General features: G+C 31.4%; 1 protein-coding gene across 2 annotated transcripts in view; it reads left to right on the top strand.

Moving 5' to 3' along the window:
* The window catches only part of PGAP1 (post-GPI attachment to proteins inositol deacylase 1), an 87,756-nt gene that overhangs the window by 57,856 nt on the left and 15,006 nt on the right, over positions 1–14,894 (top strand). The window contains exons 22-27 of one of the 2 annotated variants that reach the window (XM_007116331.3): positions 676–873; positions 1,814–1,949; positions 3,227–3,277; positions 3,761–3,948; positions 5,149–5,253; positions 6,324–10,199. In XM_007116331.3, the coding sequence (XP_007116393.1) occupies positions 676–873; positions 1,814–1,949; positions 3,227–3,277; positions 3,761–3,948; positions 5,149–5,253; positions 6,324–6,462 (817 nt within the window). In that variant the 3' untranslated portion in view covers positions 6,463–10,199. Of the gene's footprint in view, positions 1–675; positions 874–1,813; positions 1,950–3,226; positions 3,278–3,760; positions 3,949–5,148; positions 5,254–6,323; positions 10,200–14,894 lie in introns of those variants that run through there. The other variant, XM_007116332.3, reaches the window with a different exon arrangement.

Here is a 14,894-nt window from a genome sequence, read left to right as displayed (position 1 = left end):
CTTTTTCTCTTAGGCAAAGACCTAATAAGTACATCAACATTTACTTCAATAGTTTAGAAGTAATTATTGAACTTATATATATAATATATATATACACATATATCAGTCTAAATTTAGACTATAAATATACCAGGACTTTAACATTTTCAAAAGACTATATGTGGTACGTGAGCTTTGGGTATCCCAGATTCATGGACACAAAACAATATAGGATATTGGTGAAACAGTGCCTCAGAACACTTTTTATTACTTCCCATACAAAGTATATTTTAGATCTCTCTACCCTACTTAACATCGCATTCTTAATTTATTCAGGTTTTGTTTTTGTTTTTGTTTGGTTAAAAACCATTACTTAGATATCTTTTCTTCTGTCTTTATAACTAGCTATTGGCTTTCTACCTTAAAAAAAAGACCAGTTATTACTTCATTGCAAGGATCAATGAGAGCAGTAAAGCTGCATTGAGACTTGAGACTCAGATCCTTGAAGATCTCCTATCAGGAATTGAAGTTTGTTTTTTCAGTATAATTATAAATGAAATATCATGGTACTCTGGGGACTGTAGTGAATGGTCAAATACTTCAAATTTTAAATCCTTTAATGAGAGTTGTTGGGGGTTTTTTTGCTTTTATTGTATTATTTGCTTTTATTTTTTGTATGTTTTCTTTTATCCACAGATACAAATGGTTTAAAGAATTTTGGGATATGTTATTGTTACCAGAATTAGATGCCATCGTTTTAACTAGTCAGAGTATGTGTTTCCCCCTTGTATCTTTGATTCTTTTTCTGTTTGGAACATGTACTGCCTACTGGGGTGGCCTACTCTCTTCTACATCTGTGAGACTCCTTTCTTCATTGTGGCTGACTTTGAAAAGGTAAAGAATGAATGATGAAAACCTTTCTTATTGCTCTTAAGAAAAAAACTGTATTCTGATAGGGAACCTTAAAATTAACTTGCTTTCACTAAACTATAATTTCTAAGGAAAAATGTGTAACTAGCAAAACATAGGGTTAGTGTTCAAACTTATGTTTTTGTCATAGGTTATCATTTATTTCAAGTTAAATGCTACATTTGATTTTGACCATAGTGCTCAAGAGTTAATCAAAAAAGTTTGACAGATTACACAGGTATTTTAAAATTTCACTGTTGTAAATCTTTCCAAGGGCGAAGTGTTTCTCTGGCAATGCTTTTATATGTTGATTTTCAATCAAACCTGAGACTCGAATCTTGATATTTAGGATCAGATTAGATGAAATGTATAAGAGCTCCAAAAACATTGCCTAGAGGTTTATTATGATGCAAAGACAGTTTGAAGTTGCTGGTATGCTGTTTTGGTAAACCAGTGGTCTAGTTTCCATTTCCTCACCAGCCATGTTATGTGATTTACTGTCACAGAGGGGATTATGGTATGATGCTTCTTCCTCCACCCTTCTGAGGTGCTTCTGACATTAACACCATCACATGTCTGAGCGACCTCAAGACTTTAAGAACAAAAGTATTTCTCTTCCTATCAAGATTGGAATTGTATGGCACAGGGCCTATAATTAATAATTATCTTTAATAATATTTTTTCTTTTTTAGTACACATATTACCCATAGTATATATAAATGCAAGAGAAACTATCACAGTGTATAAAAGAATTTTAAAATATGTGTCACCCCTCACCTTTATTTTAAAAAGCCTGTTTACCTTATAGTAATACTTGCACATTAATAAGGAGAGCCTGGCAGAGCATTGTATTGTTTTCTGCTTATATGTGACTGTGTAAATAACTGTTAATATGCTTTTGAAAGCTTTACTCTTGTTATTCCAGGCCCTCTGAACTTCCTAAAGATATGAAGATAATATCACCAGACTGGCCCATTTTGACAGTTATTTTGATCATAGTTAGTTGGACAACTTGTGGAGCATTTGCCATCCTTCTTACTTATCTTTACTATGTGTTTAAGGTATGTCAAATCAGTAAAGTCAGAAGGCCTGAGCTTTGTATGAGACAGGCATAGACTTTCCCATGGGTGTTGTTAAAAAAATTTTTTTGATCACTGCTGTTATATAACAGGCCTAAGTGTAAAGTTTTTTTTAACATCTTAGCTATTTCAAATATATATAGTTAACTGTAGAACTGAAGTTATTAATCTGAGTGGGTTTCTTTGTTAAAAACCAAGGGAGGGGAGGAGATATAATCTGTTCCATGTTGCTTGATGGTCTGGCAAGTAATGTTACCTTTTTAAAAAACATTTTACTAGAACGGTTTTTATTCACACCTCCCTTTAAACGTGGATAATAGACAAAACAAAAAGTTATGTCAGTGGGATCAGGCTGTCAATCATGCTGAAATAATGTAGAATGTTACAAATGTTGCTGAAAAATCACAAGACATGATAAAAGTAATTAAGCTGACAATTTTACTGAGGAAATGAAAAACACTTCTAAGAAGGCTGACAGCTTTTCAGGAAAATCTACATTATACAACTGCATGTTCTCCACATTAATCTTATGTAGAGACAGTTGATACTGGAAAGGATTATCATTTTTTCCTTTTTTAAACAAAGGTTTATTTGCATCTGCATTTAACACTAATACATGCACATTATAGATTACTTTCAGTTTACAAAGGAAAAATATGTCCATCAGAAAAAACGATTTAGAATTATTTTGATTTACAGATATAAAGTAATTTGATTTATAAATATAATATTTTTAGTTTTTTTAAGTGGATATTTCAAACAACTGACACAATAAGCAGAACTTTCTCAAATACTTAAGCAAACCTAGTAAATTTATAGACTTTCTCAGGTTCTTGTAAACATTTCACCACTCTATATAATTGAGTTCCAGATTTTCAAAGATTTAGATTATATAACACATGTTAAACTCTTTATACTATGCTGAATATAATCAAATTTTTGACTCACATGACACTTTAAGTTGCGATAGCAAGGCACCATTCAAGCATAGGCTCACACAGTGTGGAAGATATAGCATTACATCCTGGCCCCAACATACTCTGGAATTTTGTATTATTTTGTTTGTTTTTTAATCCATGATAGCAAGCACATGTAGTTATTATTTATCTTTTCTAAAAGAATGTTTTTAAATGTTAAATGAAGTTTTATTTATTTAGGTTTTTAAAATTTCAAATTACAGTGCTCCTCAATTTCAGTAAAAATGGTTATGTTTTTTGTTTCAAAATAAAAGTAAAATTAAAGTCTTTTCTTTTTCATAGATTGTTCATCTGCAAGCCAGCTTAACAACTTTTAAAAATAGCCAGACTGTGGTAAGTTTTATTTTCAAAACGCTATATCACTTTAGTATGAAAGAACATGGAAAAATACAAAAGTTTATTTTTGTAAAAAAAGGTTATGACTTTACAGTATTTAAAAGATTTTATGAATTTAAATAACTTTAAGAAAAGCGAGCCTAATGAATATTAAAATAAGACTTAGATTGTCATTTAATTTGATCTTTGTCAGTCCTTAAGTTGTTTTTGTTATCACAATTATCTTTTAAATTTTATTTCAGGTAATTACTTAAGAGGATATATTCTTAGCAGTGGAAATAACAAGTCAAAGGAAGAAAAATTTTATAACTGATAACTGCTTTAAAATACTTTCAAACAAGATAATTCAGTATTTTATATCAATTTGGTAATGGAAAGATGTATTTATTTAGCTGTTAGATAATTGAGTATGATTCTAAATAAAATAATAAACTTCAATTTTACTTAATATCTTGATATTTTTACTTTATTGCTTTGTAGAACCCCAAACACTCTAGAAGAAGTGAAAAAAAATCCAGTCACCATAAAGACTCTACAGTACACCATCTCCGTTTATCTGCCAGTGATGCTGAAGATAGTCTTCGCATGCACAGTACCGTGATTAACTTATTAACATGGATTGTATTACTCAGCATGCCATCTTTAATTTATTGGCTGAAGAATCTTAGGTGTGTTTTATTTATATAATTACAATTTATGTGGTTCAAACTATAAATATCTGTAAGTAGAGACTTGCAGGATTCCTAATGTTTCATAAAACTTTCTCAAGAACAGGAAGCTATCACCTGAAATTTATATTCACATCTTCTTCTTTTCTGTGAGAATATAAACTTCCCCAAAATCTGCCCAAAAGGGGAGGGATTGTATTTTCTTTAACCTTCTTTGAGTCTAGAAATATGTGAAAATGTGCTTTATTTTGCTGACTTATAGTATTCATAATGCTAGTGCTTTATATATTTTTCAGTTCACAATCAATTTTATATTTTCTTAAGTTTGAGGGGAAGAAAAATGCTTACATTTAAAATAATAGAAATACCGAAGGAAGTGTGTACTTTTCTGATGTGTACTATACGTTGAACTAGAATAAATGATCAGCTGTTTTACTAGAAAACTGTCATTTGCTTTGTTACCTGATAAGTGTCCTAGGTTAAATGAGAGCCTAAAAATGCTCTCTAAGGTTATTTCTAGAATATTTAGTTATTGGTAAATTGTCTTTTTTAAAAAGCCACGTTATCCAGTTAATAGTTAACCCCTGCTTAACATAGTTTTTAGAAATGATGTAAAACTTTCAGATTATCTAAATACTGGAAGTTTTTTTTTTTTTAAGTTGGCTGAATCAAAATAAGTTCAGTTAATTAAATCACAGGTCACCAGATATTAATATCCTTCCTTTGTCCCTTATTTTAATCAAGGTGCAAAGTTTTGTCCACAGATTTGGGGAGAAAATTACTTGAGGAGCACAAATTTATGATTCTAGAAGGCTGTAGACAGTTACTTTATATAAACCTTCATTTTTTTATCTTTTTTAAATAGAGCAGTTTAAATATGTTTAAAATAATTTGTTTTATAAAATATTATTTATATATGACCCTTCAGGCATATACTTATTGTAAAAAGGAAGTGCTTCCAGATGGGATATTTTCATTTCCTTTAGTAGTTTCTGAACATTCTCCATATAAAACCTTGAGTATAAAGATGATGTAGAGCCAAATTTATTTATCAATGATTTCTTGAGCTGTTTAGAGCTCTCTTATATCCATATTGCTATAGGAACGTTTTGAAATGTATTTAATTGATTGATTCTGAGAATTTAAAATGATTGGCAATGCTTTGTTGATTTATGTTTTATTTTTTTCTTTTTGACATAGGTATTACTTTAAACTTAATCCTGATCCATGTAAACCTTTGGCATTTATCCTTATTCCAACTATGGCAGTTCTTGGAAATACTTACACTGCTTCAATAAAATCAAGGTATAGTATTTTAATCTTTTTTTTTTCTCGCATCTGTTCCTGGTCTTTATCATACTTTCATGTCTGAAACATGCCTTTTGTTCCTAATTACTTGGACTTGTTCCTGAAGGTAAAGCTATAATAGTAATTATGGTTTATGTGCAAATACAGTTTATATGCAAATGTATTATATTTGTTTCCTTAATTATGCATTTCATTTGTTAGGATATAATCATTTTTTTTCTTTAAAAAGTTAACCCTTGAAAAATATGATATCTAAGGTTTGCTTCCAAAAAATACAGGAGGAGTGGAAGTGGGCAGTAATATAGGTAAAGTAAGATTGGCCATGACTTGATAATTTTTGAAGCTTGTTGATGGGTCCATGAGGTTCATTATACTGTTAATCTACTTATGTATATGTTTAAAATTTTCCATAATAAAACTTTACTTTTCATTGACTGCTTGTTTGCTCTGGGAGCCTTTTCAGTTGATTCTGGCAGATAGTTGCAGATATTCTAAAGTCAGGCAGATCTGGGGTTTCAATCTAAGGCTCTGTGTCCTTAGGTAAGTTTCTTAACCCCTCAGTTTCTCTGTTTTCAGAGTAAAAAGGTGATAGCCTTTCCTGATAATATTTTTCTTTTAAAAATAGTGTCTTATCTTACATGCTCCTGTTAGGAATTAAAGATGGTTCCTTTTTTATTTGGTTGAAGTTTTTTGCTGATATTAAATAGAGTGAAAATAAATATTTCTGTAGCTATATCTTAGTAAACATTGATTTTTTTCTTATTAGGATAAATCTCTAGAGGTAGCATTGCTGAATAAAAGTCCAACTAGTATTTTTCTGTGGTTAAAATTTAAAAGAATAAACAAAACTGGCTATTTACTTAATAGAGCATTTTTCTCTTTTCTAGCCAAAATTGACTTGTATTGATCTTTTAAAAAATTTTGGACAGTTAAATTCATTATACAAAAGATTACTTTATCTAAAATCACTTTAGAACACTTTCTCAAAACTGTATAAAAGATTGGCATGTTCAGTTTTTGCTCACAATGTATGTTACATTATAATGTATATTTCTGTCTCTTTACAGTAAATTGTTGAAGACTACTTCACAGTTTCCACTTCCTCTGGCTGTTGGTGTGATTGCTTTTGGGTCAGCACACTTATACAGGGTTCCATGCTTTGTCTTCATTCCTCTTTTACTCCATGCATTATGCAACTTTATGTAAGATTGGATTTAAGGAATGATAAAGATCAGTTATGTCTTTAGGTCCAATAATAAGAGGGAACACACAGATCCATCAGTGTGGGCAGCACGATCCTTTGGAGAAGACAAAGTCTATTTTTACAATGTTGAAAATAGGAAATTAGTTTTGTAATGCTTGAGGAAAGTAGTTGAAGCATGGTTTTGTTTTGTGGTATGACATCTGTGTACTAGTCATTATGAAAAATCAGTAAAAGGATATGGTAGCCTCTGTCTTTGAGGACTCTGCATATCAGCTAATCTGCTTGATTGGCCATACCAAGATCTTCTCCTAAACACTCAGTAAATGTAGCATTGTTTGTATCCTCACCTCAAGTATTCTCATTTCATCAAACTTTCTTCTGAAAAGTGGGTTACTTTGTATTTGCTATGGTATACATGTTGAAAAATAAGTCTTAAAAGATTAATGAAATTTAAACTTTGCTTTCTCAGAAATGAAATAGCCACAGTCTTTAGTCAGTTTTTGGTAGCCATAGTGAACAAAATAGATCTTTTGTTTTCTTACACCTATGAAAATACAACTTTAAATTCTAAGGAGACATGTTTTCTTGGTATCCAGCAAGATTGATGAATGGAAACGTAATTCAAATTCAAAACTCAATGAAATTTTCTTTTTTCTTTTCAAGTAAGAATCTTATTTTGTATTCTTAGTGAATATGAGGAGACTACTGAAGAGATGTATTGCTAAATTTGAAGAAGATTTTCATAGACATTTACTTATAGGCATTGGAGCAGTTCAGTCATTCAGTCTATACCATTTTATTCAATTCACTGACCCCATGGTTGTCAAAAGTGCCTCGGGTCATGGTGGATTGTTAAAATAACTGAATTCCAGTGGTCAGAAGAAACTCTACATTTGCACAATTTTAATCTACTATGGAAAGAAAATCAGCATGATGAAGTGCAGTACCACATTTAATGTATAAAATTATACTATTAATGGAATAAGAGTGGAAAAACTGATACCCCATTAATAGCATAGGTATAAACAATGAATACCTGAATAAGTTGGAGTGTTTAGCCACTAGGTTTAATAGTGGAATCTTAATTTGCCAAGGTGATTACTATTTGACAGAGAGTAATATTTATATTTCATTTCAGATTTCAGCTCACTTTTTGGAAGTAGGTAATGGAGCTAGGTATCTTCCTCTTAAGATAGGATTAACTCAAGGCTGGGGTATGCCTGAGTGATAGAGCCCTTCCTTTAGATGTGTATGCTGTAAATACCCAAAACCTTGCAAGTATAGTCCTTAAGTCCCAGTAACTCCACAGTTGTACCTGTGAACTTGTATCCTTGTTAGTGCCCAGGGATGTCCTAGAGTACCAGGTTCATTTTACGTGCCATTGCATCTGGATTCCATTACAGCCTCTCAGCTGTTACTGCCTATTGGAAGGTTACTCCCACTTTACTGCCTGTAGAGGGTTACCTCACTTCTTTTCTCATTTGTTCTTCGGGTTCTTGCTGTTTCATCATCAGTTGAAGATGGTCTTTTTTCATCTATGAGAGTTTTAAGTTTGTTTGATTCCATTGTGGTCTTTCCCAGCTTCATGTTCAGTATTCATATTTTCACTTACTGAGATCATTAAAGGTAAGTGATAACCTCACAGTAGACATGGCAGGCATACCAGGCTCTTGATTGTTTGACAGAAGCAGCAAAAGGGATAAAATACAGAATACTTGTGTGTTCAAACCTGAAAGGAAAGAGGACTTACCAGATTATATATGCACTTTCCCATGGCATAACCACATATATATTTAAACAAGGACACATCTGCCTAGGTTTATCTTATACATATACTCATAACAACTTTTGTACATATGGTGTTGTATTTCAAGTTTTCACCCATATGTTGTTGTATTCCAAGTTACAGGTTAAATATGTCATTTAACTATTTCTGAATTTGAACTTAGGTCCATATACAGAATTTAAGAAAATTCATTAATTTGAATCTTCTATTGACAGCCATAATCAATGTGTTTAGATGATCTAAAGTCTCCTTGTTTAGTCATTCCTGCCCATGAATAAAATGTAACAAGCTTAAATTTCTCATTTGTGAGTAGTACATTAGCTTTTTAAAGCAGCAGACTAGGCACATTAGTTTCCATGAAAATAATTTCATGTGAGTGTCATTATCATCAAGTCCTAAAGTCTTATTTATTCCAAGAAAATATTTTATTTTAGGACTACAAAAAGGATTCTCATTAAACATGTTATAAACAGCAGTAGTTTGGGGTTTTTTTACATATATTTAATATTATAAGTATATGTATACACACACACACATTTTGACAGAGTCTTCATCAAGTCCTAATGCACTTTAAAACCAAATAACTACCAGAGATGAGAAAGTAGGCTCTGTCTGAAGATTAACAAAACTGATGTTTCTCTCACTTGAGAAAAGGAAAGTCCTTTGTCTTTAAATTCACATTATTTCAGCCATGCCTACAATCTATATTATTAGCTAGCAAAACAACACAGGTTTATCAGAAATGTTACCGAAAATGAAATTGTTCATTGGCAGTTAGGGATTATCTAATTTAGCAAACTTCTGAGCTCTATTGTTATGACATTTTTATTTAGATTTTTTTTTGAGTTTTGAGTAAGTTTTGAACTTATAGAAATTACTCCTGGATCCTATTGTTGATACCTAGACCAAATATAGACTGGACAGGACAAACAGTGAGTACTTTCAGTGTCTCTAAAGAGTCCTCTGGAGTTACTACTATTATAATTTGGAACAGATAATATGATAGAAATCATTAATGCTCTCTTTTCTTTATCTTTTTCATGTTGGAAATTACACAGGTTCTGCTAGCTCTTTTCTTGGTTGTCACCAGAATGAAAGTATTTAAAACAGTAGTCCTAAAAAAAAAACATTTGTGCCTGGTTAACACTGATTTTGAGTCTCTTCAATATATATATTGATCATGTGTTAATTAATCTTTAATTTTTTTTTCATATTTTGCTCAGATAAATTCAGATGTATATAATGGAATACACTTTCTTGTTTGAGCTACACTATAATATCGGCATGATTATACAGTAAGGAAAAGAAATAAAGAACTCTAATAGGCCTAGTAAATGTTTGTTGTTGATTATCCTGTCACTCATGCAGATGGTACACATTTCCACCACACACACATACTTACATGAGGCAGATTGTCTGATTTGTTCATTGTCTAGTTCCCATTCTTTTCTAAACTCTTCAGACTTTTCACTTATAGCATAGTGTATTCTTTTTACCTCACTGCTTATTAGCATCTCTTACAGGAGGTGGTCAAGGGAAATAAAACTCAATAAAAGGTAAAACTCAATTTTCAGTTTATTCTTGAGAGCTCTGGGGAAATGGGGTAAACACAAAGATGATGAGATAAACTAGGTGTGTTGATTCCCAAATCCCCAGACAATTCAGTTAGCCTGTATTTTCATCTTAAGCGTTAGGTCTAAATTAGTGTAGTATCTTGTTTTCTTATGAGGTTTAGTGCAAAACCTTACAGTGCTGCATTTGCAACTTTTTAAGAACTTGTTATGAAAATCAGTTGGGAAAATTTTTTTTAATGTGTTGAGACCTTCTATGACTAAGGCATTTGTTGATTATTTTTCATCATCACTTTTTTCTCTGTGTTTTATTTTTATAAATTTATTTTATTTATTTATTTTTGGTTGTGTTGGGTCTTTGTTGCTATGAGCGGGCTTTCTCTAGTTGCAGTGAGTGGGCGTCACTTTTTTCTCTGTGTTTTATTTTTATAAATTTATTTTATTTATTTATTTTTGGTTGCGTTGGGTCTTTGTTGCTATGAGCGGGCTTTCTCTAGTTGCAGTGAGTGGGGGCTACTCTTCGTTGCGGTGCACGGGCTTCTCATTGCAGCGGCTTCTCTTGTTGCAGGGCACGGGCTCTAGGCACGCAGGCTTCAGTAGTTGTGGCTCATGGGCTCTAGGCAGGCAGGCTTCAGCAGTTGTGGCTCACAGGCTCTAGAGCGCAGGCTCAGTAGTTGTGGCACACAGGCTTAGTTGCTCTGCGGTATGTGGGATCTTCCCGGACCAGGGATCGAACCTCTGTCCCCTGCATTGGCAGGCGGATTCTTAACCACTGCGCCACCAGGGAAGCCCTTCTCTGTGTTTTAGATTTGTGAAATTACAGGAAACAAGATACCTTGTGTAGTTTTTGGGGGGGTCAATTTGGAGAGTATAGCACTCCCCAGGAAAAAGGAAGCAATAAAAGTATCTTTGTATTATGAAATTAGACTCAGACAGAAAACTTCTTGCCACATAAGGTAAATGTAGAAGATACTATTACAAAATAGTAAGATGATTGAGAGCTGAAATTTTTTTTCAGTCTTTTTGAACAAAGAACATTTCAAGTTCTGTAATGAGCTTTTACTTACACATTATTAATCATTCATTCTTTCACAATATATTTTAACAGCCTGAGGAAATAGGAAGTTTGTGAGGCTACTCACATTCTTTACTTTTAATAAGGATAATAGGAAAGAAAAGTCAGACCCGTAATCCAGATCCGAGTATGTATACTCTTAAATGCTCAAGAATTCACATTTTTGATAAATAAATTATATTATGAATACAGATGACTGAATTTTATAATTAATAACTTAGTCTTAAGAATGGAATAAAATTTGGAAATAGTGAGAATAAACTGTTATTTAATTTATAGTAGAAATGTAACAGTACCCCTGAATTGGTAATGTTGCTTTCAAAAGTTAGATGATATTCTGAGCTACATCTTGATTACATTGTCTGTAGTTGAAAAATTTTAAATCAAATACAGTACTTCCTAAAAGTGTTTGGCATGTTACGTTGCCAAAAATGCCTATGTTTTAAAATACCAAGTGACCAGTTAATTTCTGATGACTTTGTATAGGACTTGATATATGTGAGTCAGATTTATTCTATACTCATTCTGTACATTGTAACTTTGAACACTTATGAAAAACTGTATCTGTTGATGTAGTTTTATTAGTTAGTGTAAATTTGTTTGCATATTTGAACATTAATCTTAGTTTAGGAAATCTAAACCTAACCATTTTTGTAAGGTTCATATGCTATTTTTTTCAGTATTATCTTGGTTTTTAGTATTTATATAGTAGAAATGTTACTAGTAAAAATTTATAGACAAAGCATAGAACTATTAACCGTTCAAAAGCCTAAGTGTTAGGCATATTTTGTATTTCATGTTGCACTTGTTTTGTTTCATATTGGACTTTTTACATCCCTTTTTTAGGAAAAAAAAGATACGTTTGAATATTTTTTAGCATAAAACTCTACGTTGGAAAATAGAACTGTTTTCATATGGTTAGCAGAAACACACTTTGCCACCAAAGCTAAATGAAACTGTAAAATACCTCCAGATATTTGTGCCAATGAACTTTTCTTACTATATTGGGATTAAAGCAAAAATAATCTTTTCAGTATTTTTCTTCTAGGACTTATATTAAATACACATCATCAAAACTTATATTCCATATCCTAATTTTTCTTTCAAAATATGTAAAGCTTATAGCATAGTGTATTCTATTTTGTCTGATTTCTGGAATAGTGTTTTCTGGTTTTATTGGGTGAAAGTTAGTTTACCCAGTAATGATCTTTCAGTAATTAGTTGAAGAAATCATTTAGGTAATCTTGCTTCAGATTCATTCTGTAAAACTTTAAATTCTGCTGCCCAGATCATTTTTAGTACAGGTGTCTCCCATTTATGTAATAGAAAGTTTATTGTGGAATTTCTATTGTTTTCTATGTGTTTCCATTCAGTCCCTCTATACAGTCACATGTCTCATAGGGGAGAATTATCCACTAGAACTTAACATAATACAATGAAATAAACATTGTAAAATGCATCTTAAAGGAAAATATAAGAACCAGATGTTAATGCTAAAATGTTAACATTGATGTGGTAGTGTACTCATGAGAGAAAGCAGAAATATGATAGATTCAGAAACTGTTGTGTTTATATGGTTGACATTCTTTTAATTTCTCTCCTACAGAAATTTTCAGAGGAAATTTCAGTCCCTCATATTATGGTTTTTTCCATAATTTAATGTCACTTAACTGTTTCTCTGCCCAGTCATGTTGATGTAGTTTGTATAAGTAGCCTTGGAAGTAAAGAGACAGAAGAGAAAGCCAAATATTAAAATGTGTTTGGCCTTGATTTAGTTACAATTTATCCAACTCTGTGGTAGGGACATGGATGATATTAATAAAAAGATGATATACAAGACCTAAAAATTCAGTGAACATTATATTTGGAATGAGTTTGTCCTTTGTGTTGAATAATTTTATCCTAAGTAGGAGATGCCTGTATTTAACATAACCATGCTTTCTACATAAGCAGATAATGTATTTGTTGGAATATTGGCAGAAATAATCTTCTCTGCCTCCACTATGGAAGCAGAAAAATCCAATTTTTAGTGTCTATAAATTAGGAAATTGTATTGTGTATTTACATTTTTAAAACTATAAAAATGACTTAGATATATTATTTTGAAGTGATTGTATTACCATTTCTTAAACTTATGACTAACTATAAATGTAGCAACATACCCATGAGAAACCAGACCAAAATTGAATGCATATTTTCACTGTGACCTTGAACTTATAGTTGTTTGGGATAAAACAGACTGTGCCTTAAAATGATGAAGGAATGCCCTGCAATTTTATAACTATATATTTATTGTGGGTGGTCTTCTCAAATTGGCCCCAAATTCTTTTCTTTGAGGTTGGTGAAGTAAAAATTTTAAATAAAAGTTGATCAATATTTCCCTTAATATCTGCTGAACTATTGCTCTAGAGGCCTCCTTTAATTTCCACAGTTCCCATTTCAGATTAAAATTGATTTACACTTCATAGGTGTAGAAAATTAAGTTTGGTTAAAGTTTCTGAAAATAAATTTATTTTAGGAGAAGGTGCTGGCACTTCTGAACTTATTTACACATGGAAAAATTAATCTTCAAATGTAATTTTTTGTCTTTTTAGTGAATACTCTATCAAAAACATGAATTCTTCCCTAAAACCTGTACTTATTGTTCCTCAGATTATTGAGGCTTGTATTTGTATATCAAATAAAGTTAATTTAGTCAATAATAATTTTTCAGTAGTTAAATATAAACTCACATTCATGTATATTTTTAAACATTTTCCCTTTTACTTTTTCCTTCCTAATTATTTTTAAGGTATCCAGAGAGAACTGGCTCCAGATTTTTGTGGGTTTTTCTTTTAATGTAAAGACTGACATTTTTACTGTGCTTATTTAAAATAACATACAATTTCTATCGAAACAAATTATTCTATTCATAGGACATTCATGGTCTCGGCCAAAAGATGCCCACATCTCTGTGGCATCTCAGAATTTTTTTGTATATTTTTCAATTTCAATTTTGAACCTAAACTCTACACTTTTCTTTCTTCTCATTTAACCTCCACTGCCTCCCATCAAAGACAAAAATATAAGTTTCTCTAAAAGCATGTAAAAAGAAAACATGTCTTTCCTTAAAGCAGGGTCAAATTGAGATGGAAATAGTTTGGGGAAGTGTATGTAATACAATAAAATACATGGCTGTCAACTCGCATCAGTTTCTATATTATAGTTAAAAGTTTATAGAGGACAAACTATGTGTTTTACTGACAGACTCAGTAATCATTTATTTGCAAATCAATAATTTTACTCTCATCCAGAAAATGCAGTGCATAGTAATTATACTTAACAGTGCAAAACAATTTGTCCTATAGTATATACTGAAAAATTATTGTCACCTTGCAGATTTTTCTTTTTAAACATGCATGATCTTCTCCAGTACTTTGTACAATGTATGGTATACTAAATACATTTATGTGTAATTTTGTGTGTATTTTTTATGGTATAATTAACTTTATTACATTTAACTGTTTGTAATGCACAAAAAAGTGCTATTAATTGTACTCTGTAGAGTGTTGTGAATGTTTTTATCTGTGTTTCAGCATTATGGTGTAGGGTTTAATAGATGAATATTTGCCTTCAGTCTCCGCTCAGGTATTAATGTGTAGCAATTTTTGGTGCTTTCTTTTTTATCTGTCATAATCTGGTGTTCGGAATGTTCAACAATAAATTTGGTGAACAAGAACACGTGGTGCAGAATTGCTTACCAGTTCACATACTCCACAATACCATCTCAGGAAAAACCCTTAAAATGATTTCTTTATAGCATGTGTAGCATTTCAGAAGTTTGAATGCCTAAGCATGGGACATGATAAACAAGATACATCACAGGTAAATATTGGAAGCAAAATAATTTCTAGTATTTCCCAACTTGGTATCTTGTAGCTTCCCATATGCATTTGTATGGACATTTATGGTTCTATTTTATTTTATTTATTTATTTATTTATTTATTTTTTTTTTTTTTGTG

The sequence above is a fragment of the Physeter macrocephalus genome, chromosome 2 (assembly GCF_002837175.3).
Source record: "Physeter macrocephalus isolate SW-GA chromosome 2, ASM283717v5, whole genome shotgun sequence".
NCBI classification, from domain to species: Eukaryota; Metazoa; Chordata; class Mammalia; order Artiodactyla; family Physeteridae; genus Physeter; species Physeter macrocephalus.
Note: the sequence above shows the minus strand (reverse complement) of the source record. Positions and strands in the feature narration are given on the sequence as shown.